The 26,917-nt window shown below is 48.2% G+C and overlaps 1 protein-coding gene across 2 annotated transcripts in view; it reads left to right on the forward strand.

Annotated features, from left to right (window-relative positions):
- The window catches only part of NECTIN4 (nectin cell adhesion molecule 4), a 148,603-nt gene extending 122,106 nt beyond the window's left edge, over nt 1–26,497 (forward strand). The window contains exons 4-9 of one of the 2 annotated variants that reach the window (XM_058160035.1): nt 58–178; nt 12,930–13,081; nt 14,510–14,657; nt 15,890–15,968; nt 20,991–21,128; nt 22,267–26,497. In XM_058160035.1, coding sequence (XP_058016018.1) covers nt 58–178; nt 12,930–13,081; nt 14,510–14,657; nt 15,890–15,968; nt 20,991–21,128; nt 22,267–22,539 — 911 coding nt within the window. In that variant the 3' untranslated portion in view covers nt 22,540–26,497. The remainder of the gene's footprint in view (nt 1–57; nt 179–12,929; nt 13,082–14,509; nt 14,658–15,889; nt 15,969–20,990; nt 21,129–22,266) is intronic. The other variant, XM_058160036.1, reaches the window with a different exon arrangement.
- Nucleotides 26,498–26,917: the final 420 nt, after the last annotated feature.

Raw genomic sequence — 26,917 nt, forward strand, 5'->3', positions numbered from 1 at the left:
GTCCGTTCCTCCCCATCCCTTCGCTTTGCCTAACCTTGCCTTCCCTCCCCCACGCAGACCTGTCGGATGCCTCCATCCTGGGTCACGAGGCAGAGGAGGACTGGACGGAAGGCCAGGAAGGGGCTTCTTTGAAGTGCCTGGGAGATGGGAACCCACCCCCCACCTATAACTGGTCTCGGTGAGTCTGGTGCGGTGTCTTTCTTTAGCCTTGATTCCTGGCTTGCTGGGTTAGCCTAGTCCCAGATGGGGCAAGGATCTGAACTCAGGTTTGTTCAGTGGGTTGTTGGTTAGAACAGGGGTCTCCAAACTTGGCATTTTAAGGCTTATGGACTATAACTCCCAGAATTCCCCAGCCTCCTTTCTTTCCATCCTCCCTCCCTCCTTCCTTCCTTCCTTTCTTCTTCCTTCCTTCCTCCCTCCCTCCCTCCCTCCCTCCCTCCCTACATCCATCCATCCATCCCTTTCCTTCTTCCCTTTCCCTTCCTCCTTCCTTCCTTCCTCCCTCCCTCTCTACATCCATTCATCCATCCCTTTCCTTCTTTCCTTTCCCTTCCTTCTTCCTTCCTTCCGTCCTTCCTTCCTTCCTTCATCCATCCCTCTTTCTTCTTCCTTCCTTCCTTCTTCCTTCCTTCCTCCCTACATCCATCTACCCATCCATCCCTCTTTCCCTGTTCGCTTTCCCTTCCTTCTTCCTGCCTTCCTTCCTTCTTCCCTCCCTCCCTACATCCATTCATCCATCCCTTTCCTTCTTCCCTTTCCCTTCCTTCCTTCCTGCCTCCCTCCCTCCCTCCATCCATCCATCCATCCATCCATTCCTCTTTCCTTTCCCTTCCTTCTTCCTTCCGTCCTTCTCCTTCCTTCCTTCCTTCCTTCCTTCCTTCCTTCCTTCCTTCCTTCCTTCCTTCCTTCCTTCCTTCTTTCCTTCCTTCCTCTCTCTCTCTCTGCAGGGCATACAGGTAATTCTGGAACTGGGAGCTCCATCAGTGAAGGTTTTTAAGAAGAGACTGGACAGCCATTTGTCTGAAATGGTATAGGGACTCCTGCTTGAGCAGGGGGCTGGACTAGATGACCTCCGAGGTCCCTTCCAGCTCTATTCTATTCTGAGTTACAACCACAATGGGACCAGAATTTCCCTTGTTAATCAAGGCGTGAGTCACACGTGTCTTTATGACTTTTTTTTTTTTGCCACGGTTGTTAAGCGAAGCAACCGGTGGTTCAGTGACTCATACGGTCATTATGCGAATGCAGCTTCCCTCACTAATTTTGCTTGTCGGAAGCCCCTTCGATGCAGACCACATGCAGACCTGGGCAGCTGTCATTTATCGATTAATGTACAAAATCCACCCGTTTTACGGACGGTGACTCTGAGCGGCTTACAATATGAAATACATAAATAAATACATGCCAGTTGTGAATTTTTCATCACGTGATCGCGGGGAAGCTACAATGGTTGTAAGCACGGCTGTAAGTACCGGGCTGTAAGTCGCTTTTTTTGAGTGCTGTCGTCACTTCGAACAGTCACTAAACGAAGGGTCGTAAGTCAAGGACCCCCTATGCCTTGCACGTAAAAACCAGGCAGAATTCTCATTGCCCCAGTGGGGCCTTTTTAAACCCCCTCCGGTGGGTACCCTCACTTCCTTCCAAGCCCAGGAGAAGAGCCATGCTATTCCTGCCAGCCGGCCAACGCGGGGCACCGGATCTAGCCCGGCTGCCACGGAAAGCTACCACGGAAAGCGCCCGCCTGATCCTCCATAAACACCTCTTCTCCATCCGGCATTTCTCGGCTGTCTCTTAAAACTGCCTTTTTCTTTGGGGAGGGACCAGCTGAGACTTGCCGTGGGTTTCGGGTAAGGAGCCTCCGGGCAAAATGTGAGCCTTTGTGGTGAGCCGGGAAGGAACAGCCAAGTCAGCACGGCTGGATGTGTGTGTGGGGAGGAGGGGGGGGTGGGAGTCTTCCTGGGGGTGCGGCCGGCAGGAACACAATACCGTTGCCGATTGCCACCCTGCACAACTTGTCACACAGCGGCGGAAAAGCACCACTGGAGCAGCCCAGGTTGGCAGCCGCCTTGCCAAGAGGGTGGCCGGTGCCGTGCCCAGAAATGTCATTTCCTTGGCTCAGTGGCAATAAATGGCACATCCCTGGCCTCGCTCGGTTGCGAGACGCTGTCTCTAGAACCGAAACCAGGGGAAAAAAAAAAAAAGTAGAGAACTAGAAAGAGTGCAGAGAAGAGCAATTAAGATGAAAAGATAAAGAACGGTTGGTGGAATTGGGTATGTCTAGTTTAATGAAATGGGTATGTCTAGTTTAATGATAATAATAATAATAAAAAGGGACGCGGTGGCTCAGTGGCTTAAGACGCTGAGCTTTGTCGATCGAAAGGTCGGCAGTTCAGCGGTTCGAATCCCTCGTGCTGCCGCCTAACGGGGGTGAGCTCCCGTTACTCGTCCCAGCTTCTGCCAACCTAGCAGTTCAAAAGTAGGTAAAAAAATGCAAGTAGAAAAAATAGGGACCACCTTTGGTGGGAAGGGAAGAGGGTTCCGTGCGCCTTTGGCGTTGAGTCATGCCGGCCACATGACCACGGAGACGTCTTCGGACAGGGCTGGCTCTTCGGCTTTGAAACGGAGATGAGCACCGCCCCCTAGAGTCGGGAACGACTAGCACGTATGCGCGAGGGGAACCTTAGTCTAATGAAAAGAAGGACATGATAGCAGCGTCACACCGTATTTGAGGGTGTGCCCCAAAGAAGAGGTGGGGGGGTGGGGTGTCAAATTATTTTCCAAAGCACCAGAAGGCAGGACACGAAGCAACGGATGGAAACTAATCGAGGAGAAAAGCAACCTGGAATTAAAAAGAAATTTCCTAACAGTGAGGACAATGAATCAGTGGAACAGCTTGCCACCAGAAATCATGGTTGCTCCATCACTGAAGGTTTTTTGTTTTTTTTAATTTGCATTTATATCCCGCCTTTCTCCTAAGACTCAGGGCGGCTTACACTATGTCAAGCAGTAGTCTTCATTCTATTTGTATATTTATATACAAAGTCAACTTATTGCCCCCAACAATCTGGGTCCTCATTTTACCTACCTTATAAAGGATGGGAGGCTGAGTCAACCTTGGGCCTGGTGGGACTTGAACCTGCAGTAATTGCAAGCAGCTGCTGTTAATAACAGACTGCATTAGCCTGTTGAGCCACCAGAGGCCCATTTAAAGAAAAGAAAAGACTGGACAGCCATTTGTCTGGAACGGTATAGGTTCTCCTGTTTGAGCAGGGGGTTGGACTAGAAGACCTCCAAGGTCCCTTCCAACTCTGTTATTCTGTAGTCTGTAAACTGGACCGGAGGCTGTATGAGGAATGGTTGCAGGAATTAGGTATGTCTAGTCTCGTGAAGGGAAGAGAAGCACTAAGGATGATGTGTGCTTGGGCAGGGGGGTTGAACCAGAAGACCCCCAAGGCAAGAAAAACCGAATTCCACAGGTACAGAATAGGTGAAATTTGGCTCAACAGCAGTAAGGATGAGCCAGCTGTGTGACGCAGAAGCCCCCCAAAAAAGCCAATGCAATCCTAGGCTGCATCAACAGAAGTTTCAAGACCCCTTTATGAGGCCTTGTTAAGGCCACACTTGGAATACTTTGTCCAATTTTGGTTGCCATGATACAAAAAAGACACCGAGACTCTAGAAAGAGTGCAGAAAAGAACAACTAAGATGATTAATAGAATAGAATAGAATAGAATAGAATTTATTTATTGGCCAAGTGTGATTGGACACACAAGGAATTTGTCTTGGTGCATATGCTCTCAGTGTAAGGGGCTGGAGGCTAAAACGGTTGCAGGAACTGGGAATGGCTAGTTTAATGAATGGAAGGACTAGGGTGACATGATAGCAGCAATGCAGTATTTGAGGGGCTACCACAAAAAAGGGGGGGTCAACCTATTTTCCAAAGCCCCTGAAGGAAGGACAAGAAGCAACAGATGGAAATTAATCAAGGAGAGAAGCAACCAGGAATTAAGGAGAAACGTCCTCACAGTGAGATCAATCAACCAGTGGAACAGCTTGCCACTGGAGGTTTTTACAGATACAGATGAACAGAGTTGGAAGGGACCTTGTAGGTCATCTAGTCCAACCCCCTCCCCCACCCAAGCAGGAGACCCTACGCTATTTCTGACAGACTGGCAGGCCAGTCTCTTCTTGAAAGCCTCCAGTGATGAAGCTCCCACAACTTCCGAAGGCAACTTCTGGTCGTGTCCCACTCCTCCGCTGACGGCCAGGTCGTGGAAGTCCGTATCAGGCGTGCCTCTGCAGCTCTGCCAAAGTCCTATCAGAGTTCTCAAGGCAGGCAGGAGACCAGGAAGTGACTTCAGCAATCCAAGTTAGACTTTGCCTGACTCAGAGAATGCCAAAAAGCAGATCCTTTATATAGGCCATGGGGTGTGGCTCCATGACTCAGCACTTATCCAGGCCTGCCCCTCCCTTCCTTTTGCTGACGTCGCCTCTCCATTCTCCGGAAGCGGGGATCCGTCCACTGTGTCTTTCCGTCCTCCTGCTCTGCTGCTAGCAATTCTAGCACGTGGCTGGCTTCTTGCTCACACGCTGTAGGAGGGAGGTTTGTTTGTTCGGCCTGTCCGGGCATGGTGCCAGGGCTGGGGGCTGGAGGAATGCCAGGACATTCTTCAGCACTATCAGCATCTGGCAGGAGATAAGAGGGGCCCGGCTGCGGCAGGGGGAGCTGGGGAGACACAACACTTCTGTTCCACTGGTTGATTGTTCTCACAGTCGGGAAATTCCTCCTTATTTCCAGGTTGAATCTCTCCTTGTTCAGTTTCCATCCATTATTCCTTATCTGGCCTTCAGGGGCTTTGGAGAATAGCTTGACCCCCTTCCTCCTCTCCGGGGCAGCCCCTCAAATATTGGAAGATGCTCTCCTGTCTCCCCTGGTCCTTCTCTTCACTAGACTAGCCATGCCGAGTACTTAACAGATTAACGGAAGGGACCTCGTAGGTCATCTAGTCCAACCCCCTGCCCAATTTATTTATTTATTTATTTATTATTCAAATTTTTATACCGCCCTATCTCCCAAAGGACTCAGGGTGGTTTACAGCCTTATAAAAACATAAAAAACATAAGAATAAATACAAGTTAAAACAACATTTAAAAAAACTTATTACATTAAGCCAAATTTAAAAATATCGATTAAAATAGTACAAAACCCCATTTAAAACTAATTTTTAAAAACTAAACCCTGCCCAAGCAGGAGACCCTACACCGTTTCTGACAGAGGGCAGTCCAGTCTCTTTTTTTAATTATTTATTTATTTATTTTGTCACACAGTATATATAAGCATAAGCATGTAATAACTATACAATATATAAGCATATATATATAAGCATGAGTATGTAATAACTATATTAATTGGATATAATGAAAGGAAACAATAGGACAGGAACGGTAGGCACTCTTGTGCTCTTATGCACGCCCCTTGCAGACCTCTTAGGAATGGGTGAGGTCAATAGTAGACAGTCTTTGGTTGAAGCTTTGGGGATTTTGGGAAGAGACCACAGAGTCAGGTAGTGCATTCCAGGCATTAACAACTCTGTTACTGAAGTCATATTTTCTGCAATCAAGATTGGAGCGGTTCACATTAAGCTTAAATCTATTGTGTGCTCATGTATTGTTGCGATTGAAGCTGAAGTAGTCTTCGACAGGAAGGACATTGTAATAGATGATTCTATGAGTTAAACACAGGTCATGTCGAAGGCGGCGGAGTTCTAAATTTTCTAAGCCCAGGATTTCAAGTCTGGTGGCATAAGGTATTTTGTTGTATTCTTAAAATTCTTGAAAGCTTCCAGGGATGAAGCTCCCACAACTTCCGAAGGCAACTTCTGTTCCACGGGTTGATTGTTCTCACTGTCAGAAAATTCCTCCTTATTTCCAGGTTGAATCTCTCCTTGGTCAGTTTCCATCCATTATTCCTTGTCTGCCCTTTCGGGGGCTTTGGAGAATCGCTCGACCCCTCTTCCTCCTCTCTGTAGCAGCCCCTCAAATTTTGAATAAGAGGCTGGAACAGCCCTTTGTCCCAAATAGTATAAGGCCAGTGGTGGGATTCAGCCGGTTCGCACCACTTCGGGAGAACCGGTTGTTAAGTTTCTGAGCAGTTTTGCAAACTGGTTGTTGGAAGAAATCATTAGGGCAGAGAACCGGTTGTTAAATTACTTGAATCCCATCACTGGATAGATAGATAGATAGATAGATAGATAGATAGATAGATAGATAGATAGATAGATAGATAGATAGATAGATAGATAGATAGATAGATAGATAACTGTAGATAGACAGACAGACAGACAGACAGACAGATACAGTGGTGGGATTCAGCCGGTTCGCACCACTTCGGGAGAACCGGTTGTCAAGTTTCTGAGCAGTTTTGCAAACTGGTTGTTGGAAGAAATCATTAGGGCAGAGAACCGGTTGTTAAATTACTCGAATCCTACCACTGTATAAGGCCTCCTACTTGAGCAGGGGGTTCGACTAGAAGACCTCCTAGGTCCCTTCCAGCTCTATTCTTCTCTTGTTCTTCAACTGTGGGGACTTAGGAAATGCGCCACCTTCTCTATCGCGGAGCCTGTCCTTTGGAGCACCCCGGCCCCACCCCGAGACCCACATGGCTCCCACCTTTGCTGACATTCGAAAAGCCTTTGAAGGGAACAACCTGGCGATCTTCCCAGGCCTGGGGCTGGGGTGGGCGTCGAGCCCCTGTAGGCGGTGATTGTCCTGTGGTATGTTCCCCGGGACAGGCATGGCTCTTTTTCAAAACCTGCAAGCTTCTCTCTGTTTTAATTATATGCCTGCAGTTTGACAGCCTCGCATTAAATAAATAAACGATATGAAGCAACATTTGCGCATCTCCGCGCTAACCCAGGTGGATTCCCAGAAACAAATACAGGTACAAGTTCTTGACTTCCGACCACAACGGTGCCCACAATTTCTGCTCTTAAGGGAGACGTTTGTTAAGGGGAGGGGGGGGTGTTTGTCTTATTTTACGACCTGTTGTTTTTTTTTTTTAACCCACCACCACGGTTAAGCGAATCCCGGCGCTTGATAAATGAGCAACCCGGTTGTTATGCGAATCCGGCTTCCTCTCCCCTCCCCCTTGACTCGGTTGGTCCGAAGGTCGGCAAAGGGGGATCGCGTGACACCCCTCCCCCTCCCCCCCACGAGAACGCTGCGACCGTCATAAATGTGAGTCGGTTGCCGAGCGTCTGAATTTGGATCACCGGGAATGCTGCAAAAGTCGTAAGGGTGAAAAACGGGTCATAAGCTTTGCCGGCTGAGGAACTCTGGGAGTCTGAAGTCCGCAAGTCTTAAAAGAGCCAAGTTTGCAGACCCCTGGGCTAAGGTTTGGGGTTTGGGCTAGAGTTTCGGTTGGGGATTGGGTTGGAGTTAGGAAGGGGGCGCAGCAGTTGCCCGGGCCGGTATGCACCCAGCGTCTCCGATGCTGCTGGCATCCACCGGTGCAGAGCTTGGGTGGGGCCCGAACAGGTTTCGGCACCGGCTCTGCTAATCAGGTCACCGTGGGAAAAGGGAAGGCATTCCTTTGATTTCAGCGCCTAGTGTGGATGATGTCATGGCTCTCTCCCTCCCTCCCTCCCTCTTCCCCCCCCCCACATTTCTCTTCCCTCTATCAACCAGTCACAACACATCCCTGGGGTGGAGGAACAGCCCGGAAAGGGAGAGAAAGAGAGCCAGGCGGATTTGCACTTTCCCCCCTTCAGTTACTTTCAACCATCAAAAAAACACACAACCCAGATGCCAGCAAAGTACGGGCAGTCCTCAAGTTACGAACGAAGTTCGTTTAGTGACCATTCGGAGTGGGGGGGGGAAAAGGGACTTTTCACATTTACAACCGTTGCAACATCCCTATGGTCCCGTGATCACCCTCTGGATCCTTGGCAACCGACTCATATTTACGACAGTCGCAGTGTCCCAGGCAGAGGTGGTATTCAGACAGTTCGAACCGGTACTGGCAACTGCAGGTGGGCCCGCCCACCCGCCCTGGCGTAAAGACCTCCTATTTAGCCACAGTTTTCGAGGCCGGGCGCATGCGACGAAGGCGTGTGTACGAGCACAGTGCATGCGCGGAAGACCGGCTGCGTGTACCGAAGGTGCATGTGCAAAGTGAGCGTGCAAGCATGGGGCGAACCCGTGATAAGAATATAGGCAGGGGTGGGATTCAGCTGGTTCAGACCGGTTTGGGCGAACCGGATGCTAATTTTACATCTCGTTCGCCGAACCGGTAGTTGCAAGGACTGACTGGCCCCACCCCTCCTGCCCCACCCCTCCCAGGATTCTCCAAGCTGCCCGTTTTGTATGCGAGGTAAGTGTAGGGCCCACACAGGGGCCCTGGGACGGCGAAAAAGGGGCCCACCAGAAGTACCGGAAGTCCGGAAATGGGCCCATTTCCAACCTCCAGAGCCTGGGGGAGGCCGTTTTCACCTTCCCAGAGGCTCAGGGAAAGGCTCCAGAGCCTGGGGAGAACGAAAACGACACCCCACGCCATGCACCATGATGCAGCAGGCCGAGTAGGCCACGCTCCCATGGCCACGCCCATCCAGCGGAGGACCGGTTGCTAAAATTTTTCAATCCCACCCCTGGATACGTGAAACCCACCGCTGGTCCCAGGATCATGTGCGACCTTCTGACCAGCAAAGTCCATGAGGACGAAGCCAGATTCACTTAACAACGGTGGCAGGAAAGGTCATAGAATGGGGCAAGAGTACGAGGAGTGGTTCTAAGTCACTTTTGTAGCCCCACCGTAACTCGGAATTGTCACTGAACGAACCGTTTGTAAGTCCAGGACCACCTGTTCCTCTTTGATTTCTTAAAATAAAGCTTACCTTTTTACTCCGCTGAAAACCTTGGCCACCTTCCACGTTTCTCTGCGCCCTTGAAGAAATGAGCGGAGCACGCGTTTTGGCCGAAGCGGAAAATAAATGTTGGCGTTTTGTGCTCATTTTTCACGGCTAATAGTTTTTGAGCGGTTTCTTCCCAGCTTTTGCAGCGAAAGCAAGCGGAGAGAAATAGCCAATAAATATTTAAAATAAAGGGTGAGAGGAGGGGGTGGGGGGAAAGACTAGCAAAAATGACCCTTGCGACTTGCAGCCTATTCGGTTGTGCTAAAATAAAAAATAAAAAAGAAAGCATGACCCAGGCTGTCACACGTATGAATTGGGCGTGCAGGATAAAACCTGGAGGATGAATATTAACAACTCGCCCTAAATGGGCCGGCCCTGCAAGTCCCATAAATAGGATATTCATTTACCGACGGTGGAAGTCAAAGGAAGAGAAAGAGAGACATCCTATAGGATGCTGCCCAAAAATACTTGCACCTTACTTAGCTTCTAGTCAGTGGTGGGATTCAATTTTTTTAACAATCGGTTCTGTGGGCGTGGTTTATTTTGGGGTGTGGTTTGGTGGTCATGTGACTGGATGGGCGTGGCTACCTGTTCGTGTGACTGGGTGGGCGTGGCTACCTGCTCATGTGACCGGGTGGCCCTGGCTATGGGCATAGAAACTACTCAGAGGGCTAAAAGAAGTCATTTCTAACCGGTCCTCGCACTTACGACCATCCTCACATTTATGCCCATTGCAGCATTTTTAACAACCATGTCACTCGTTTCACAACTGCTTCTCTTCACCAAGGTTACAAGATAGGGCACAAAATGTAAAATGTGAGGACAGTCGTAGGGGTGAGGACCGGTCAAAAGTGAGAGGACAGGTCAAAAATAACTTTTTCAGCCCTCTGAGTAGTCCCTATGCACAAAATGCTGCAACAGGCATAAAATGATGACCGGTCGTAAGTGGGAGGACTGGTCAAAAGTGGGAGAACCTGTCAGAAATCACTTTTTTCAGCCGTCTGGGTAGTCCCTATGCACAGAACCGGTTGTTAAAAAATTTGAATCTCACCACTGGGTGGGCAGCGAGGTGCATGGATCGGGTGGGCAGTGGCTTGTGGCCGCTCCCCACCGGATCCATGCACCTCCCTGCCCACCTGACACCAGTAAGTAATGGTGGGGAGGGGAGGGGCAAGGGGCGGGGCGAACCGGCAATTTAACAAACGGTTCGGCCGAACCGCCTAGAACCAGCAGAATCCCACCACTGCTTCTAGCCTAGTGTTTTTTTTGTGTGTGTGTGTGTTTGTGCTGGGTTTGTGATTGTGCTGTCTGTGGGGATTGCGGTCTTGTTCATTTTGAGGTCATGGCACGCAATTGGGGTGACTCGGTTTCAAAAATTTTTACTAGCGGTTCTGTGGGTGTGGCTTGGTGGGCGTGGCATGGCTTGATGGGCGTGGCAAGGGAAGGATATTGTAAAGCAGGGGTCTCCAACCTTGGCAACTTTCAGACTTGTGGACTTCAACTCCCAGAATTCCTCAGCCAGCTGGCTGAGGAATTCTGGGTGTTGAAGTCCACAAGTCTGAAAGTTGCCAAGGTTGAAGAGCCCTGCTGTAAAGTCTCCATTCCCACCCCACTCCAGGGGAAGGATACTGCAAAATCCCCATTTCCTCCCGATCAGCTGGGACTCGGGAGGCAGAGAATAGATGGGGGACGGGGACGGTCAGAATTTTTACTACCAGTTCTCCGAACTACTCAAAATAGAGGGGCTCTGCGTGACTCAGACTGCTAAGACAGTCTGTTATTAACAGCAGCTGCTTGCAATTACTGCAGGTTCAAGCCCCACCAGGCCCAAGGTTGACTCAGCCTTCCATCCTTTATAAGGTAGGTAAAATGAGGACCCAGATTGTTGGGGGCAATAAGTTGACTTTGTATATAATATACAAATGGATGAAGACTATTGCTTAACATAGTGTAAGCCGCCCTGAGTCTTCGGAGAAGGGCGGGATATAAATGCAAATAAAAATAAATTTTAAAAAATTCTGCTACCGGTTCTCCAGAAGTAGTCAGAACCTGCTGAAACCCACTTCTGAACTCCGTCCAGGTTCTGAGCCTGGGTCACCAGCCCCTTGTGGAATAATGCTACCTGCGACGTCTAGGGATGGTGATGGGGTGTAGGGGGGCCCAAGAGAACGGTCGGAGAAGGGACGGCTGACCCCTCGGTTGCATAACAGTGGGGATGAGAGCCAGAAGGGCTGCTGAGCCTCCCAAGGCTGTGAAACCGACGGTGGGAGATTTGTACTTTCGGTCTGGCGAGGTTTTAGTCATGTAGCCTCACTTTTATTTCAGACATCAATACACTAGAGACGGTCCGGAGATATTTTACTAGAAGAGTACTCAAATCTTCTGCTCGAAATAAAATTCCCTATGCCAGCAGGCTTGAAATTTTAAATCTAGGTAGCCTCGAACTACGTCGTCTACGTTCCGACCTATTGCTTAGTTCATAAGATTATTTACCAAAACATTTTACCTGTAAATGAGTCCTTTAGTTTCAACTGTAATAACACAAGGGCCGTCAGTAGGTTTAAACTCAATGTAATTCACTCGGATCTTAATTGTAGGAAATGTGACTTCTGCAACAGAGTAGTAAACGTCTGGAACAATCTACCTGATCCTTTTGTTACATAGCAAAAAAGGCTCTAAGAGTTGTAAACCTAATCTTGCGTAGCTTCTTTTCCAAAAACACCACACTACTAACCAGAGCATACAAAACATTTGCTAGACCAATTCTAGAATACAGCTCGCCTGTTTGGAACCCTCACCACATCTCTGACATCAATACAATTGAACGTGTCCAGAAATATTTTACAAGAAGAGTTCTCCATTCCTCTGAAAACAACAAAATACCTTATCCCACCAGACTTGAAATCCTAGGCTTAGAAAACTTGGAACTCCGTCGCCTTCGACAAGACCTAAGTTTAACTCATAGAATCATCTATTGTAATGTCCTTCCTGTTAAAGACTACTTCAGCTTTAATTGCAATAATACAAGAGCAACCAATAGATTTAAACTTAATGTCAACCGCTTTAATCTAGATTGCAGAAAATATGACTTCTGTAACAGAATCATCAGTGCTTGGAATACTTTACCTGACTCTGTGGTCTCTTCCCATAATCCTAAAAGTTTTATCCAAAAACTTTCTACTATTGACCTCACCCCATTCCTAAGAGGACCATAAGGGGCGTGCATAAGCGCACAAACGTGCCTACCGTTCCTGTCCTATTGCCAATCTGTTTTCATGTGCCCATGTCTATGTTTATACTGTCTTTGTTTATACTGTTACTTGTTTCCTTGTACTTGTTGACAAATAAATAAATAAATAAATAAATAAATAAATAAATAAATAAATAAAGTGGGGTTGGGTGTTACCAGGTTGTGTGTTTCTTGTCTGGTCAGGTTGACAAGAGGTCTTGCAGTGTCGTGTGTGTTGCCCAGTTTTTCCCTTTGAAATACGGAGTCCCTTCCCTCTCCGCTTTCCCCTCTCCTCCCTTCCCTTCCCCTCTCTCTTCCCTTCCCTCCCTTCCTGTCCCTCTCCTCTTCCCTTCCCTCCCTTCCACTCTCCTCCCTTCCACTCTCCTCCGTTCTCTTCTATCTCCCTTTCCCTTTCCTCCCTTCCCCTCTCCCTTCTCTTCCTTCCTCTCCTCCTTCCTCCCATCTCCTCCTATCCCATCCCTCCCTTCCTCCTTCCTTCCTTCCTCCCTTCCTCCTTCCTCCCTTCCTCCCATCCTCCTTCCTTCCCTCCCATCTCTTCCTTCCTTCCCTCTCCCTTCTCTTCCTTCCTCCCTTCTCCTCCCATCCCTCCTTTCCCTTCCCTTCCCTTCCCCTCTCCTCCCTTCCCTTCTATTTCCCTTTCCCTTCCCTTTCCTCCTATCTCCTCTCCCTTCCCTTCCCTTCCCTTTCCTCTAAGCTAACCCTCTAAGGCCAGCAAGTCCCAAGTTTTCCTTCCTTCTTCTTTCTGACTGTCTCCGCTCTTCCCCCCACAGGCTCAATGAGCCCCTTCCCAGGGGAGTGAGGATCAAAGGGGACACCTTGCTCTTCCAGAGGCCCCTCAAGACCGGAGACCAAGGGATTTACATCTGCCGCGTCTCCAACAGCTTTGCATCCAAGGAAGTGAGGGCTGCGGTGGGCATCAAAGGTAAGTTCAGGTGGCAACCTTCTGGAATTGTCCAGGGGCTTTCCTGCCTTGCACGGTTTTCGATCCCCGAGAAAGCCAGGCGTGAATAGGGACAGTTCCTGTTTGCACGGTCCCAGTTACAACTGGCTCAAGAATGTTTGAAACGGGCAGAGGTACAAATGGCCCCATTAGAACCCTTCTTCCTTCCCTGCTTGAACTCAGGCCTGCTTAAGGTGTTGGAGAGTCCTGTTGGTTAGAAACATAGATACCTAAGGCTTCGAACCGGCTGAATACCACTACCGAGTAAAGTCCTAGTAGTGTTTATCTTTCTTGGGAAAGGAAAAATAGCCGTGGCCCTTGAGTTTCTCATAAGTATGTTGCGATGCAGGAATTTCTTCATCCCTTTATGTTTTAAAAGCCTCGCATGTTTTTAGAAGCTGGGGAATCGAGGCAGCCGAGAGGCCTGGCGCTTCCTGGAACGACTGTGTAACGTTCCGCAATCCTGTGGTCATTCCCCTCTCTATAACAGGGGTCTCCAACCGTGGCAACTTTCAGACTTGTGGACTTCAACTCCCAGAGTTGAGAGAGAGAGTTCTGAGAGAGAGAGAAGGAGAGGGAGAGAAAGAGAGAGAGAGGGAGAGAAAGAGAGGGAGGGAGGGAAGGAAAGAGAGAGGGTGGGAAAGAGAGAGGGAGAGAGAGAAAGAGAGAGAGATGGAGAAAAAGAGAGAGAGATGGAGGGAAAGAGATAGGGAGAGAAAGAGGGAGAGGGAGAGAAAGAGAGACAGAGGGAGAGAGAGGAAGGAAGGGAGGGAAAGAAAGAGAGAGGGAGGGAGAGAGAGAGAAAGAGATGGAGAGAAAGAGCTAGGGAGAGAAAGAGGGAGAAGGAGAGAAAGAGAGAGGGAGAGAGAGAGAGAGACAGAGGGAGAATAAGAGAGGAGGGAGGAAAGAAAGAGGGAGGGAGAGAGAGAAAAAGAGGGGGAGAGAAAGAGGGACAGAGGAAGAGAGAGAGAAAAAGAGAGAGGGAGAGAGAGAAAAAGAGAGAGGAAGGAGGAAAGAAAGAGTGAGGGAGAGAGAAAAAGGGGAGAGGAAAGAGAGACAGAGGGAGAGAGAGAGAGACAGAGAGAGAGGTAGAGAAAGAGAAAGAGAGGGGGGAAAGAAAAAGAGAGGGAGAGAGAGAAAGGGGGGGAGAAAGAGAGAGGAGAGGGAGAAAAGAGAGAGAGATGGAGAAAGAGAGAGAGAGAGATCTCAAAACCAAAAACAAATATATATATATATATGCATATATATACACACACACACACATAATTCCATTCAACTACAGTATGTCCAGTAGATTTATGTATCTTGGCCCTTCAAAACAGATAGGTGTGATTCCCGGTTCTTCTAAGCTTGAAACGACCTGCGGCTGTGACCTCCCTGCCTATCTCTGTGTGTGTGTCTCACCCGCAGGACTCCCAGCGACACAGGTGGACGTGGTCTCCATCTCCATGATCGGGGTGGGCATCATTTCGGTGGTCCTGCTCTGCCTTCTGATCCTGGTGATCATCCTCATGACTTGCTACCACAAGAGGAAAACCAAGCGCATCACCAAGAAATAGTAAGCGACGGTTGCGTGGACGCTCGGGTTCATTTCCTCGCCTCTCAGTGATCGACCTCGTCTTACGAGAAGGTCATGAGAACCGGTCCGCCTGATCCTTCGGTTGTTCAGGGTTCCGAGTAATGCACCACTTGAAAGTTTTCCCCAAGTCATCAGTCACATAGAGGTCCATTCGAGGTGCTGGACGGTTGCTTGGTTACTTCACTCCTCCTCTCCCACCAAGCCACCTGTTGGAATGACCTTGGTTTTCAGGGGAAAACGTTTTGCTTTGACTGCAAAACCCCAGCTAACTATTCCCCCTTCCCTGTCCCGTCTTCTGCCTTGTGGCAACCCTGAAGCCTCCAAGATGGTCTCAGACAGGTCTGCTTCAGGGTTGACATCAGTCATTGTCCTTGAGTTGGAGCTGCTCAGAGGCAGTTGAGTTGGGCAGGTGAAGGAGATCAAGGGTAGGGTGAAACAACACAGGGAAGAGGAATGGATTTATATTTTAGATATGGCAGAAGATTTAGGTAAGTGGCTCAATGGCTAAGATGCTGACATTGTCGATCGAAAGGTTGGCAGTTCAGCGGTTCGAATCTCTAGTGCCGTGTAAGGGGGTGAGCTCCCGCTACTTGTCCCAGCTTCTGCCAACCTAGCAGTTCGAAAGCAGGTCAAAAACGCAAGTAGAAAAATAAGGACCACCTTTGGTGGGAAAGTAACAGCGTTCCGTGCGCCTTTGGCATTGAGTCATGCCGGCCACATGACCATGGAGACGTCTTTGGACAGCGCTGGCTCTTTGGCTTTGAAACGGAGATGAGCACCGCCCCGCTAGAGTCAGGAACGACTAGCATCTAAGTGCGAGGGGAACCTTCACCTTTACTTTATGGCAGAAGAGATAGTACCACTTGACAATGGTTTCTGATTGTAGGACAACGTTTGTCAACTTCGAAGGTGCTTGAAGATGGGTGGATTTCAACTCACAGAATTCTCCACTTAGCCATGCTGGGGAATTCTAGAAGTTGAAGTCCACCCATCTTCAAGTGGCGAAGGTTGAGAAATACTCTTCCAGGAAGTCTGGGAATTGGAAGTCCACCCATCCGTGAAGTCGAGTCACATTGGGAGTCGAAGTCCACCCATTTTAAAGTCGTGGGCTTCGACTCCACATTGTGGAGAGGCAAGCCAACTCCTTCTTCTGGAGATAGAACCGCGAAACTGAGCCAAGCTCACACCCTCGCTTCCCCTTCTCCTTGCAGTGAGGAAGAATTGACTTTGACCCGGGAAAATTCTATCCGGCGCCTGCATTCCAGCCACAGCACAGACACCCGGCATCAGGTAAAAACTTGAGGTGTGATGGTGGTGGAGAAGTGTGAAAAACATGAAGTTTTGAGGTTGTGGAGGAAAGTTCATTGCCTTTTGGATAGATTCCAGACCGGGCCGTAGGACATAGAATCATAGGATTGGAAAGCAGGGATGAAATGCTCCCGGTTCAGACCGGATCGACCGATCCGGTAGCGATGGCAGCGGGTGGTTCGTAGAATCAGTAGCAAAAATCCCTGCCCCCCCCTCCCGCCCATGCCCATCCAATCGCCCGCTTGCCCGCTTGCCACTTCTTTCCAGCTTGCTCGCTTTTCCTGCCTGAATGGTAGGAATAGGTTGTAAAAAAAATGCTTTTAAAAGGTTAAAAAAAAAAAAGGCTCTGACGATCACAGCTGAGCTGGATGATCGTCCGAGCCTTTTTTTTTTACTTTTAAAAGCATTTTTTACAACCTATTCAGCCTTATAGGTTGTAAAAAAAATGCTTTTAAAAGTAAAAAAAAAGATTGCACGCCACGGCTGACCACACACACACACCCGTACGCTGTTCTACTTACCCCATGCCTTCTTTTGGCATCCACTGCGCCCCTGCGCACCTCGAACTTGGTGTGTGCTGCGCACTGCACATGCGTGCCCGCAGCACATGTTTGACACGCAGCACGCATGTGCAGGCAGCCAACCAGTACTAAACTGGTTCAGATTTCACCACTGTTTGGGAAGGGACCTTGGAGGTCTTCTAGTCCAGGGGACACCAACCTTTCGGACCTCGGGGACCACTAAATTCATAATTTTAAATCCCGCGGACCACTAATATGATCTGCCTAATGACCGGCTGGGTGGGTGTGGCTAGGTGGTCATGTGACTGGGTGGGCGTGGTCAACTCAATGTCACTCACTTCAAGGGGCACCTCGCTGGCCTCTACTCACCCCTCCCCTCCTAGCCACTCCTTGCCTGTCCGCCCAGGGTCCTTAGGGCCCCAAAAGGAAGCAGTTGTTGGAGCTAATCAGCCACCATGAGAAAAGAGTTGGCAAAAGAGCTCAGTTCAGATTGGATCTGGCCGAGAAGGAGGCTCAGCAGAAGCACCTCACTGAGGACTAGGAGCATTAGGCTTTCCAAGCAGAGGGAAGACCTGCGGGAGTGCAAGGCCAAGTACCGGCGCCTGGAGGCTCAGTGGGCTGAGATGGTCAGCCAGTTCCAGGCCATGAGGCAGTCCCACTGGAACGAGGCCCTCCGGCTCTCCTCCATCAGCGGCTCTTCCCCCCAGCCTTCGCCCAAAGCCCCACACCAGGAGGCTGAAGCAGACCCCAAGTCGGAATTTCTGCCCCCCTCCGACCCTCACAAAAAGACCCCGAAGGGGGAGACTCTCTGCAGCAACACAAACATTCATTGCACGTATCCGTCCCAGGGACCGTACTTTGAGGACCCCTGATTTAGTGCAATATAAAAAATGCAAATCATTTTTTCTGTGGACCACCAAAATTTTCTCGGGGACCACCGGTGGTCCACGGACCACCAATTGGTGACCGCTGTTCTAGTCCAACCCCCTGCTCAAGCAGGAGACCCTATGCCATTCCAGACAAGTGGCTGTCTGGGTTCTTCTTGAAAACCTCCAGTGACGGAGCACCCACAACTTCTGGTGGCAAGCCGTTCCGGTGGTTAATCGCTCTCAACAGTCCGGAAATTTCATCCAGTTGGACTTCCATGGAGTCGTGACTAACAGGAAGAGGATCATAATGGTAGCACTGTCCTAACACCACTGGGAGGGGCCGTTTAGCTATTACAGCTATAATTCTTTGCTCAACCTAGGAAGGAGCCTTTCTTGATTTTACTATTACTATTATTTTTAATTTTCACATCCTGTCCTTCTTGTCATATACGAAGTTCTGGCTCTATTCTGAGTCGAAGGATTAAGTCCTCCAGCGCCCCCTAGTGTTCGCACGTGGGGGAAAAACGTGCACCTAAGATGCATTTCCAGGAATTTTTCTGCCGAGAAAAAGATCGCCAATCCAGCTAAAGAAAAACGTGCAAGCTCCAGGCCATGGGAAAGGAGTGAGCACGTACCCAAGATTAGGACAAACAGCTGTACGCTTGCAAAAGAGAAAGCACGAGGTTCAATTCTCACATAGGGTTAACTCTGACACGGGGAGCCGAGATGGAGAAACTGTGGTTCCCATGCCTTGCGCATCTAATTTTCTCCGTACGTCCTAAGCCCTTAAGGACGTCCATTTAATGTAGGGCTTTGGGGAGACACCCCAGAAAAAAAAAAGGAGGAGCCAGAATGAAAAGTAGGTTCCGTTTCAGTCAACGGTTCGTATTGATGGCCACCCACCTGGTTCTCACAAGCCTAGGTGCCAAGGCTAACCATACGTTCGAAACCTGCAAAAGATGTCATCCAAAACAATATTCCGTGTCGAACGGGAAGCGGCTTCGTGGGTGAGAAGCGAAACGTTTCCAAAGGAAAAACAAAAAAAACCAAGTCCAGTTGCCTTTTGAAAAAGCACCTGTGGGATAAACCTACATAGTTAAGTGTGCATTGTTTAGTATTGTGGGAAAGGACTTCATAAAAACATGGCATCTCTTATTTTTTGACAGAGAGAGAGAGAGAGAGACAGAGAGAGAGAGAGAGGCAGAGAGAGAGAGAGAGGCAGAGAGAGAGACACACACACACAGAGAGACAGAGACGGGATATAAGTCTAAGTGCTATTGCTATGTTCCTTCCTTCCTTCCTTCCTTCCTTCCTTCCTTCCTTCCTTCCTTCCTTCCTTCCTTCCTTCCTTCCTTCCTTCCTTCCTTCCTTCCTTCCTTCCTCTGTCCATTGCTAGCAGTTCAATTCTGACTGGCTCAAGGTTGATTCAGCCTTCCATCCTTCCAAGGCGAGTAAAATGAGGACCCAGATTGTTGGGGGGCAAGAGGCTGACTTTGTAAACCGCTTGAGAGGGCTGCAAAAGTACTGTGAAGCAGGATTTAAGTCTAAGTGCTATTGCTCTCTTCCTTCCTTCCTTCCTTCCTTCCTTCCTTCCTTCCTTCCTTCCTCCCTCCCTCCCTCCCTCCCTCCCTCCCTCCCTCCCTTCCTTCCTCTGTCCACTGCTAGCAGTTCAATTCTGACTGGCTCCAGGTTGATTCAGCCTTCCATCCTTCCAAGGCGAGTAAAACGAGGACCCAGATTGTTGGGGGGCAAGAGGCTGACTCTGTAAACCGCTTAGAGAGGGCTGTAAAAGCACTGTGAAGCAGGATATGTCTAAGTGCTATTGCTCTCTTCCTTCCTTCCTTCCTTCCTTCCTTCCTTCCTTCCTTCCTTCCTTCCTTCCTTCCTTCCTTCCTTCCTTCCTTCCTCTGTCCACTGCCAGCAGTTCAATTCTGACCGGCTCCAGGTTGACTCAGCCTTCCATCCTTCCAAGGCGAGTAAAATGAAGACCCAGATTGTTGGGGGGCAAGAGGCTGACTCTGTAAACTGCTTAGAGAGAGCTGGAAAGGCACTGTGAAGCGGGATATAAGTAAGTGCTAAATGCTATAACATTCATAACAATTCCAGCTTTGTGGCCCAACGGGGAGGTGGGGGGGGAGAAGAGATGGTTCTGTGCGAGTGGTGAGCACGCCACTGGTGAAATCTGAACCGGTTTGCTACCAGTTCGCTGGCTGCATATGTACGCTGCGCACCAAATATGCGCTGCATGTTAAGGGTAATCTGGGTTCACAACCAAGGTTGTGGGCTGTTGAGCAGAGTACCCTACGCATGAAAACAATTGAGACTGGTTGTATACAATAACAGTCACTTGCAGACAAACTGGGATTTGATATTCCTTTACTTTTAGGGAAAAGGCAAAGACATAGTCCAAAAACAATTCCAGGTCATACACATATAAAGCCAGTCAGGAATGTTATAAAGATCAGGTCTTTCTACCAACGTAGACTTGCAGTTCGGCAAAAACACAGTTCAATTCACAACAGTCAGTATCTTGAGGAATCAGTAACTAGCCATGATCGAGCAACGATCATAAAGCTGAAATATACAGTTGCAGCATGTCATCAGGTTACAATGCTGTAGCATCCCTGTAGATTCCCCACAAGCCGTAATTTAGGAGTCCTTTTATACATTGGCTATGGAGCTCAACCAATCAGGATGCTTGCATGATGCAGCACAGCCTTAAAGCAATATCAGGCCTTTCTACAAACATACATAGTTAGTTTATATATTGCCTGGCCAACTAGTTAGGCAAATAACCATTTCCTGACATTGCATGCGCACGCACACCGTGCAGCAAACGTGTGCTACATGTGCATGCGCAATGCGCACCAAACACATGCTGTGTTTGCGCATACACAGTACACGCCAAAAGGAGGCTTGGGAAGGTAAGTAGAGCAGTGATGGGGGGGGATCAGCTATGCTGCGTGATTTAGCTTCGCTAGAAAGCAGGATTTCCTGCTTTCTAGCAAAGCTAAACCCCGCGGCACAGCTGATCGTTGGAAATACCAGTTCGGTATTTTAAACTGCCGGTTCAAGCGAACCGGTAGCTTTTTTTAACTACCACATCGACCAAACTGGTAGTGGTTTTTTTACTACCGATTCGCCCGAATCGGGAGTGTTTATCACTACTGGTTCCCCCAAACCGCAGCGAACCAGTAGCATTTCACCCCGGCGCACGCACGCTCACCCACTGCTGGCAGAAATGGGGTGCGCCCGTGCGCCATGCTCGCCCACCACTTCTGCGGCCCAGTTCCAAACGGCTCAAGGCCCAGTAATAGGCTGCGGCCCAGGAGCTGGGGATCTCTAATCATCAGATTCTGACAACTAAGGACCCAGTGAGAAGTCAATCTGGCTGAGCAGGAAGAAAGAACCCCTAAAGAACATTGAGATTAGTTTAAGAGATTAACAGAGTTGGAAGGGACCTTGTAGGTCATCTAGTCCAACCCCCTCCCCAGCCAAGCAGGAGACCCTGCGCCATTTCTGACAGATGGCAGTCCGGTCTCTTCTTGAAAACTTCCAGGGATGAAGTTCCCACAACTTCTGAAGGCAGCTTCTCTCCGTTATCTGCCCTTCAGATCGAAGAAAACCTTCCGTTGAGGTTGGAGAGCCGGCAAGGGAGTTTCCGCGGGGACAGCCTCTGCCGGGAAAGCCTGTGCCGGCAGGGCAGCTTCCGCACCGACAGCTTCCGGGAAACCAGTCTCTGCTCAGTGATGGTGAGTAGAGTGAAGCAAGGAAGTAGCCTCGGGGTCTCAGGCTGAAAGGTTCTTCAAGCATCCTCCGATTCTCAGCTGATTTTTTTTTTTTAATGTTGGATTAATTTTGCTGACTAATGTATATGTATATTAACTCATCAAGTATGGTTGTAGTGTTATTTATCCTTTTATTACCTATTTCCTCCCTCTACTGGTTGCACATTATTATTATCTCTTTTATTCATTAAACATGAAAGTCATTTTTTTATCATTTTATTATAATAAGACTTATTATTATATACTTTATTCATTAATTATTATATACTTTATTCATTAATTATTATATACTTTATTCATTAAACATGAATCTCAGTCAACTGAACATTCAAAAATGCATCACAAATACCATTGACTGGTGCTAATGGTTGATACGGGTGGCTGCCAGCATCCTAGGTATCAACCATCTTCTTAAGATGTACGATGTTCCAACTAGAAATATTTCTGAGTAGAATTTTTTCTGAATTAAAAAAATATTATCATTATCTTCTTCTTCTCCTCCTCCTCTTTCTCCTTCTCCTTCTTCTTCTTGTTTGCAAGTACACTGGGTCGCCTTTGTATCAAATTTCTTGTGTGTCTAACCACACTTGTCCTAATAAAATATTTTTTTCTATTCTATTCTATTCCATACTATTCTATTCTATTCTATTCTATTCTGTTCTGTTCTGTTCTATTCTATTCTATTCTATTCTATTTTTTTATTCTATTTATTCTATTCTATTTTATTCTATTTTCTGTACTATATTCTATATTCTATATTCTGTTCTATTTTATATTCTATTCTCTGTTCTGTTCATTGTTTTCCAAACACGCACATTTTTGCTTGCAATTTAGCCTTAAAAAAAAAAAGGAACCCATCACATATAACCGTATCTATTTCATAAGTGTGAAAAATGCTCATAAATCACTTTTTTCGAAGCCATTGTAACTTCAGATGGTCCCTAAATTAGCTGTTATCAGTCGAGGATTGCCTGCCTGTAATGTTTCCAACATTTGAGCGCCTGTGGCTGGAGCCGGGACCTCCTCCCACTTCCCAATCCAACCCCGACGCCCCATATTTTTCCCCCTTGAGTGACCCCTCTTTCCTTTCGTTCCCGCTCAGGGGGAAGACGCTGAGGGACGGAGCTACTCCACCTTGTCAACCGTCCGGGAAATTGAGACCCAGACCGAGCTTCCCCCGCCGCCCCCAACTCCTGTCCCCGAAGATCAGACGGAGGAGAATGAGAAGGAGAAAGAGAAAGACGAGGAGGAAGAGCGGAACGACGAAAACAACATCAAGCAAGCAATGACTCACTTTGTCCAAGAGAACGGCACCCTCCGAGCAAAGCCCACTTCCAACGGCATCTACATCAACGGACGGGGACACTTGGTCTGACGCTCGTCCCCGTCCCTGTCGGATGCCCAGATCCAAGCCAGTTCTGAACCCCCATCCCTAACTGCTTACTGGTGCCTCTTTTGGGGGAGCGGGGCCAAAGAGCTCTTGAGACTCAGGCCCTCTCCTTCTGAGCCACAGGCTGTCCGCCTCGGGATCTCCCGAAGCCCCCTTCCTTCCTCCCAAGACTTTGGCCAATGTTAGAAGCCAACTTCTCCTCCAACCTGAAAGAGAACCTTAAGATGCTCATAAGCCAGTTCAGTTTCTTTCCCAACTGGCATGTTGGGAATTCATTTGGGGGTCTTTTGGGGGGGGGGACAGGGATGATTTAGGGGGATGGGCAAAACTTTGGAGAAGGAGGAAGCGAAGATCTCTTCAAGTGACTCGGCTGGGCTCAGAGGGCCAAAAAATCATAGAAACTCTTGCATCTTTTCTAGTAATTATTATACTTTACTGAGATCATTGTTCAGATGGCCCTTGGTCCATCTCGGACAACGGTTCCCACAGGCCACCTGTGGCAGTTAAAAAAGATGAGCTCTATTTTAATTATTATTTTTATTTGTATTATTAATATGAACTGGGCAAGGAACCGTTTCCACTGTAAGCTTCAAGGACTTTCCAGAAAACGCTGAAGAAAGTATCTGGAGACCCACGCACCCAAGCCAACAGAAGTCCTATTTCCAAACCTTCTACTGAGTCAACGATGTTGAATAACGTGCTTCTGCTCGCCCCGATGAAGTGCATCATGGGTCCAGTGGTTCTCCAACTCCCCAAAGCCATTTAGAGCAGGGGTCTCCAAGCCTGTCAACTTTAAGACTTGTGGACTTCAACTCCCAGAATTCTAAAAGTTGAAGTCCACAAGTCTTAAAGTTGACAAAGTTGGAGACCCCTGATTTAGAGAGTCCAATACATGTCCAAGCAGTGTTGTTCCACCATTGAGGACCAAGAAGGCTGGGCCAACCCATTACCATTGAACTTCAAGTCCTCCCCGCCCCATGTCTTTAATTTGTATTTCTTAGCATGCTGTAACTATGAATATTTCTAAAGCTAACCAACAACTATGGAAATACTTATGCGTATAAGTGTGTGACCCTGAGGATAGGTTTTGTGAGTGAGTCTGCATTCTGAGCAGTGGCTTCTCAACCTTAGCAACAGGAAGAAGGGTGGACTTCAATTCCCAGAATTCCCCAGCCAATATGAGAGTTCACACATCTTAAAGCGCGCTGGCTGGGGGATTCTGGGAGTTGAAGTCCACACGTCTGATATCGAATTTGAAGTCTGGCTTGGCAAATTTGAGACTTGTGAACTGCGACTCCCAAAATCCCCTCGCCAGCACGCTTTAGGAGGGGTAGACTTCGACTCCCAGAATTCCCCAGCCAGCATAAGTGGCTGGGGAATTCTGGGAATTGAAGTCCACCCGTTCTTAAGCTAAGGGTGAGAAACAGGGATTTGGAGTTTTAGGGGAATTGCAAAACCGCTCCAAGTTCTCTTTGGATAAAGTTTCTTAAACATTGACCTTTCTCCGATAAGTATATTTTAAAGGCTTCTTGTGCCTACTATACCTCATTTTTTTCATATTTGCAAAGAGTTGCAACTGAGTTGAGTAACTGCCTCCTATAGGAAACTTTCTGCCCCAAAGTGGAGGTGAAGTGACCCACAATATCTAGGGTGGGGGTGGAAATCAAAAATTTTAGCAACCAGTTCTCTGCCCGGTTGCTGAGTGGGCGTGGGCGTGGTGGGCGTGGCCTACTCAGTCTCCTGCACCATGTGGTGGGGGAAACGTTTTCGCCCTCCCCAAGCTCCTGAGGCTTTTCTCGAGCCTCTGGGAGGGCGAAAATGGTGCTCCAGTGGCCAGAAACTGACCCATTTTCAGACTTCTGGAACTTCTGGGAGGCCCGTTTTTCGCCCTCCCAGAGCCTCCGCACGGGCCTTGCACTTACCTGGCATCCAAAACGGGCCACGTGGAGACCCCTGGGAGGGGCAGGGTGGGCGGGGTCAGCCAGTCCTTGCAACTGGTTCGGTGAAGCAGATGTAAAATTAGCCTCCGGTTCGCCTGAACGGATCCGAACTGGCTGAATCCCACCCCTGGGTGGGGGGAGCGACAAATTTGATGCACCACAGCCCTGAAGGCAGGATCAGAACTGGTATCGTGGGTTTACGTATCAGTTTTCGACCTTCTGGGTCCCAGACTCTCACAGTTTCGGTTTTTGAGCCAGGTTTTCCCTAATCTGTACTTTCCCTGCTGTAAAAAGTTAGCACCCACCCCTCCTAGAAGAATGAAATATTTTAGGAAATATTAAGAAGGCAGAATATTATATTTCCCCTAAAAGAGAAATAGAAATCTTAAGGGAGACAGAAACTCAGAGATATTTGGTGCCCATTGAGCAGGACTGGGCCAGCCTATCTACAAGACAAAAGACCTTCAACTCCAGGGTGATGGGATTAAGTCATGACCAAAGGTGGGTTTCAGCAGGTTCTGACCAGCTCTGGAGAACCGGTAGTGGAAATTTTGAGTAGTTCGGAGAACCGGTAGTAAAAATGCTGACTGGCTTCGCCCGCATCTATTCTCTGCCTCCCGAGTCCCAGCTGATCGGGAGGAAATGGGGATTTTCCAATATCCTTCCCCTGGAGTGGGGAGGGAATGGAGATTTTACAGTATCCTTCCCCTGCCACGCCCACCAAGCCACACCCACAGAACCGGTAGTAAAAAAAAAATTGAAACCCACCACTGCAGTGGGACTTTCTGCCTGGACCCTGGTTGGGTCAGTGGCGTAGGGCATGAGATAATGTGAAGACTGACCGATCTAGATCTCAGATTGGCTCATTCAGACATGCAGTTCCTGGAACTGCCACAACTGAGCTAACAAACACAAATCCACCCGCTTCAAACCGGCTGCAAACTTAGCTTTGTCTGTGAGTACAGGCACAGTCCTCGACTTACGACCGCCCTTGAGCTCTCAACATTTACGTTGCTAACTGAGAAACTTGTTAAGTGAGTTGCCTTGCCCCGTTTTAACAACCTTTCTCCCCCACGGTTGTTAAGTGAGCCGCTGCCTTTGTTAAGCCGGTCGTTAAACGAATCTGGCTTCCGCATTGACTCGGTTTGTCCGATGGTTGCAAAAAGAGGATCACGTGACTCCGGGACACTGTGGCCATCATAAATGGGAGCCAGTTGCCAAACGTCCCAGTTTTGATCAGGTGACCAGACGGAAGCTGCAGCGGTTGTAAGTATGAAAAATGGTCCCAGGTCATTTTCTTCATTGCCTTTATAACTTGGAAAGGTCAGTAAATGAACTGTTGAAAAGTCAGAGGCTACCTGTAATATGTTAATGAATCAATAAGCTACAGAAGGGAACTTAAATGGGGTGGGTTTAACACAACGTGCCGAACACAATTAAGGTAACCACAAAAGGTACATATTGTGTACACACAGGTCTTTAACTGACCCCTTTCAGCATCTTAGACAAATCCAGAGGGCGAGCAGGATGTTGAAAGAAAACTCTCCAAGGGTCAATTTGCTAAGAAATCTTGATTTTCCTTGAAACACGATAGAGAATTTGTGGGGTCCGAAACTTCTATTTTAATTTTTTTTTTCCCCTCTCCCCTTCCTCTGAATCTCACAACTATCGCTACGGGACTCTTTGGAAGCGAATTCAACAGACTCCAGACTTTTAGAAGCCTTTTAAATATGTATTAATATTGTTATTAGCTCTTTCTTTTTTTTCTTTTTCTTTTTTTTTAAGCGTGAGGAAATGAGCAACTGACTTTCTACGATCTGTAAATGTCTTTGTACATAGGGGAAAAAAAACAACGTGTGTATGTCTCCCTGTATGTGTGTGTTTGTGCACGCGTGTGTGTGTGTAAAATACTCTGTAAGTGTGTATAGAGCAGGACTTGGGGTAGGCCTTGTCAGGTGTAATATGCACTGCTGGTTTTGTAAATAAATTGCACTTTTGCCATCCCTGAATTCTGCTTTTTTGCTAAATAATGCAGAGCTTGAGTTTCTCTCCTCTTCTATTCTAAGCGACCATAATGGATAAGTGTCAAAAAATAATAGCCCTGTATGCATTGGAGAAATAGGAAGGCTCAAATCTGATTTATTTGACGATCCCTCCATTTTCGCACAAGTCCAAAAACGTTTAAGTGTACAAAACATACACATTTCTTTCAGGCTTAGGTGTCGGTTCCAGGAAGCCTGGGAGTTGACGTTCACACATGCTAAAACGGCCACGGTTGAGAAACACTGGTGTAAAAAGCAAGGATCTCCAACCTGGGCAGACTTTAAGATTTGTGGACTTCAACTCCCAGAAGGATCTTTTCTAGAAAGCCTCCAGAATTCTGGGAGTTGAAGTCTACCAAGGCTTTTTTTGGCAGCTCCTGC

The sequence above is a fragment of the Ahaetulla prasina genome, chromosome 17 (assembly GCF_028640845.1).
Source record: "Ahaetulla prasina isolate Xishuangbanna chromosome 17, ASM2864084v1, whole genome shotgun sequence".
NCBI lineage: Eukaryota > Metazoa > Chordata > Lepidosauria > Squamata > Colubridae > Ahaetulla > Ahaetulla prasina.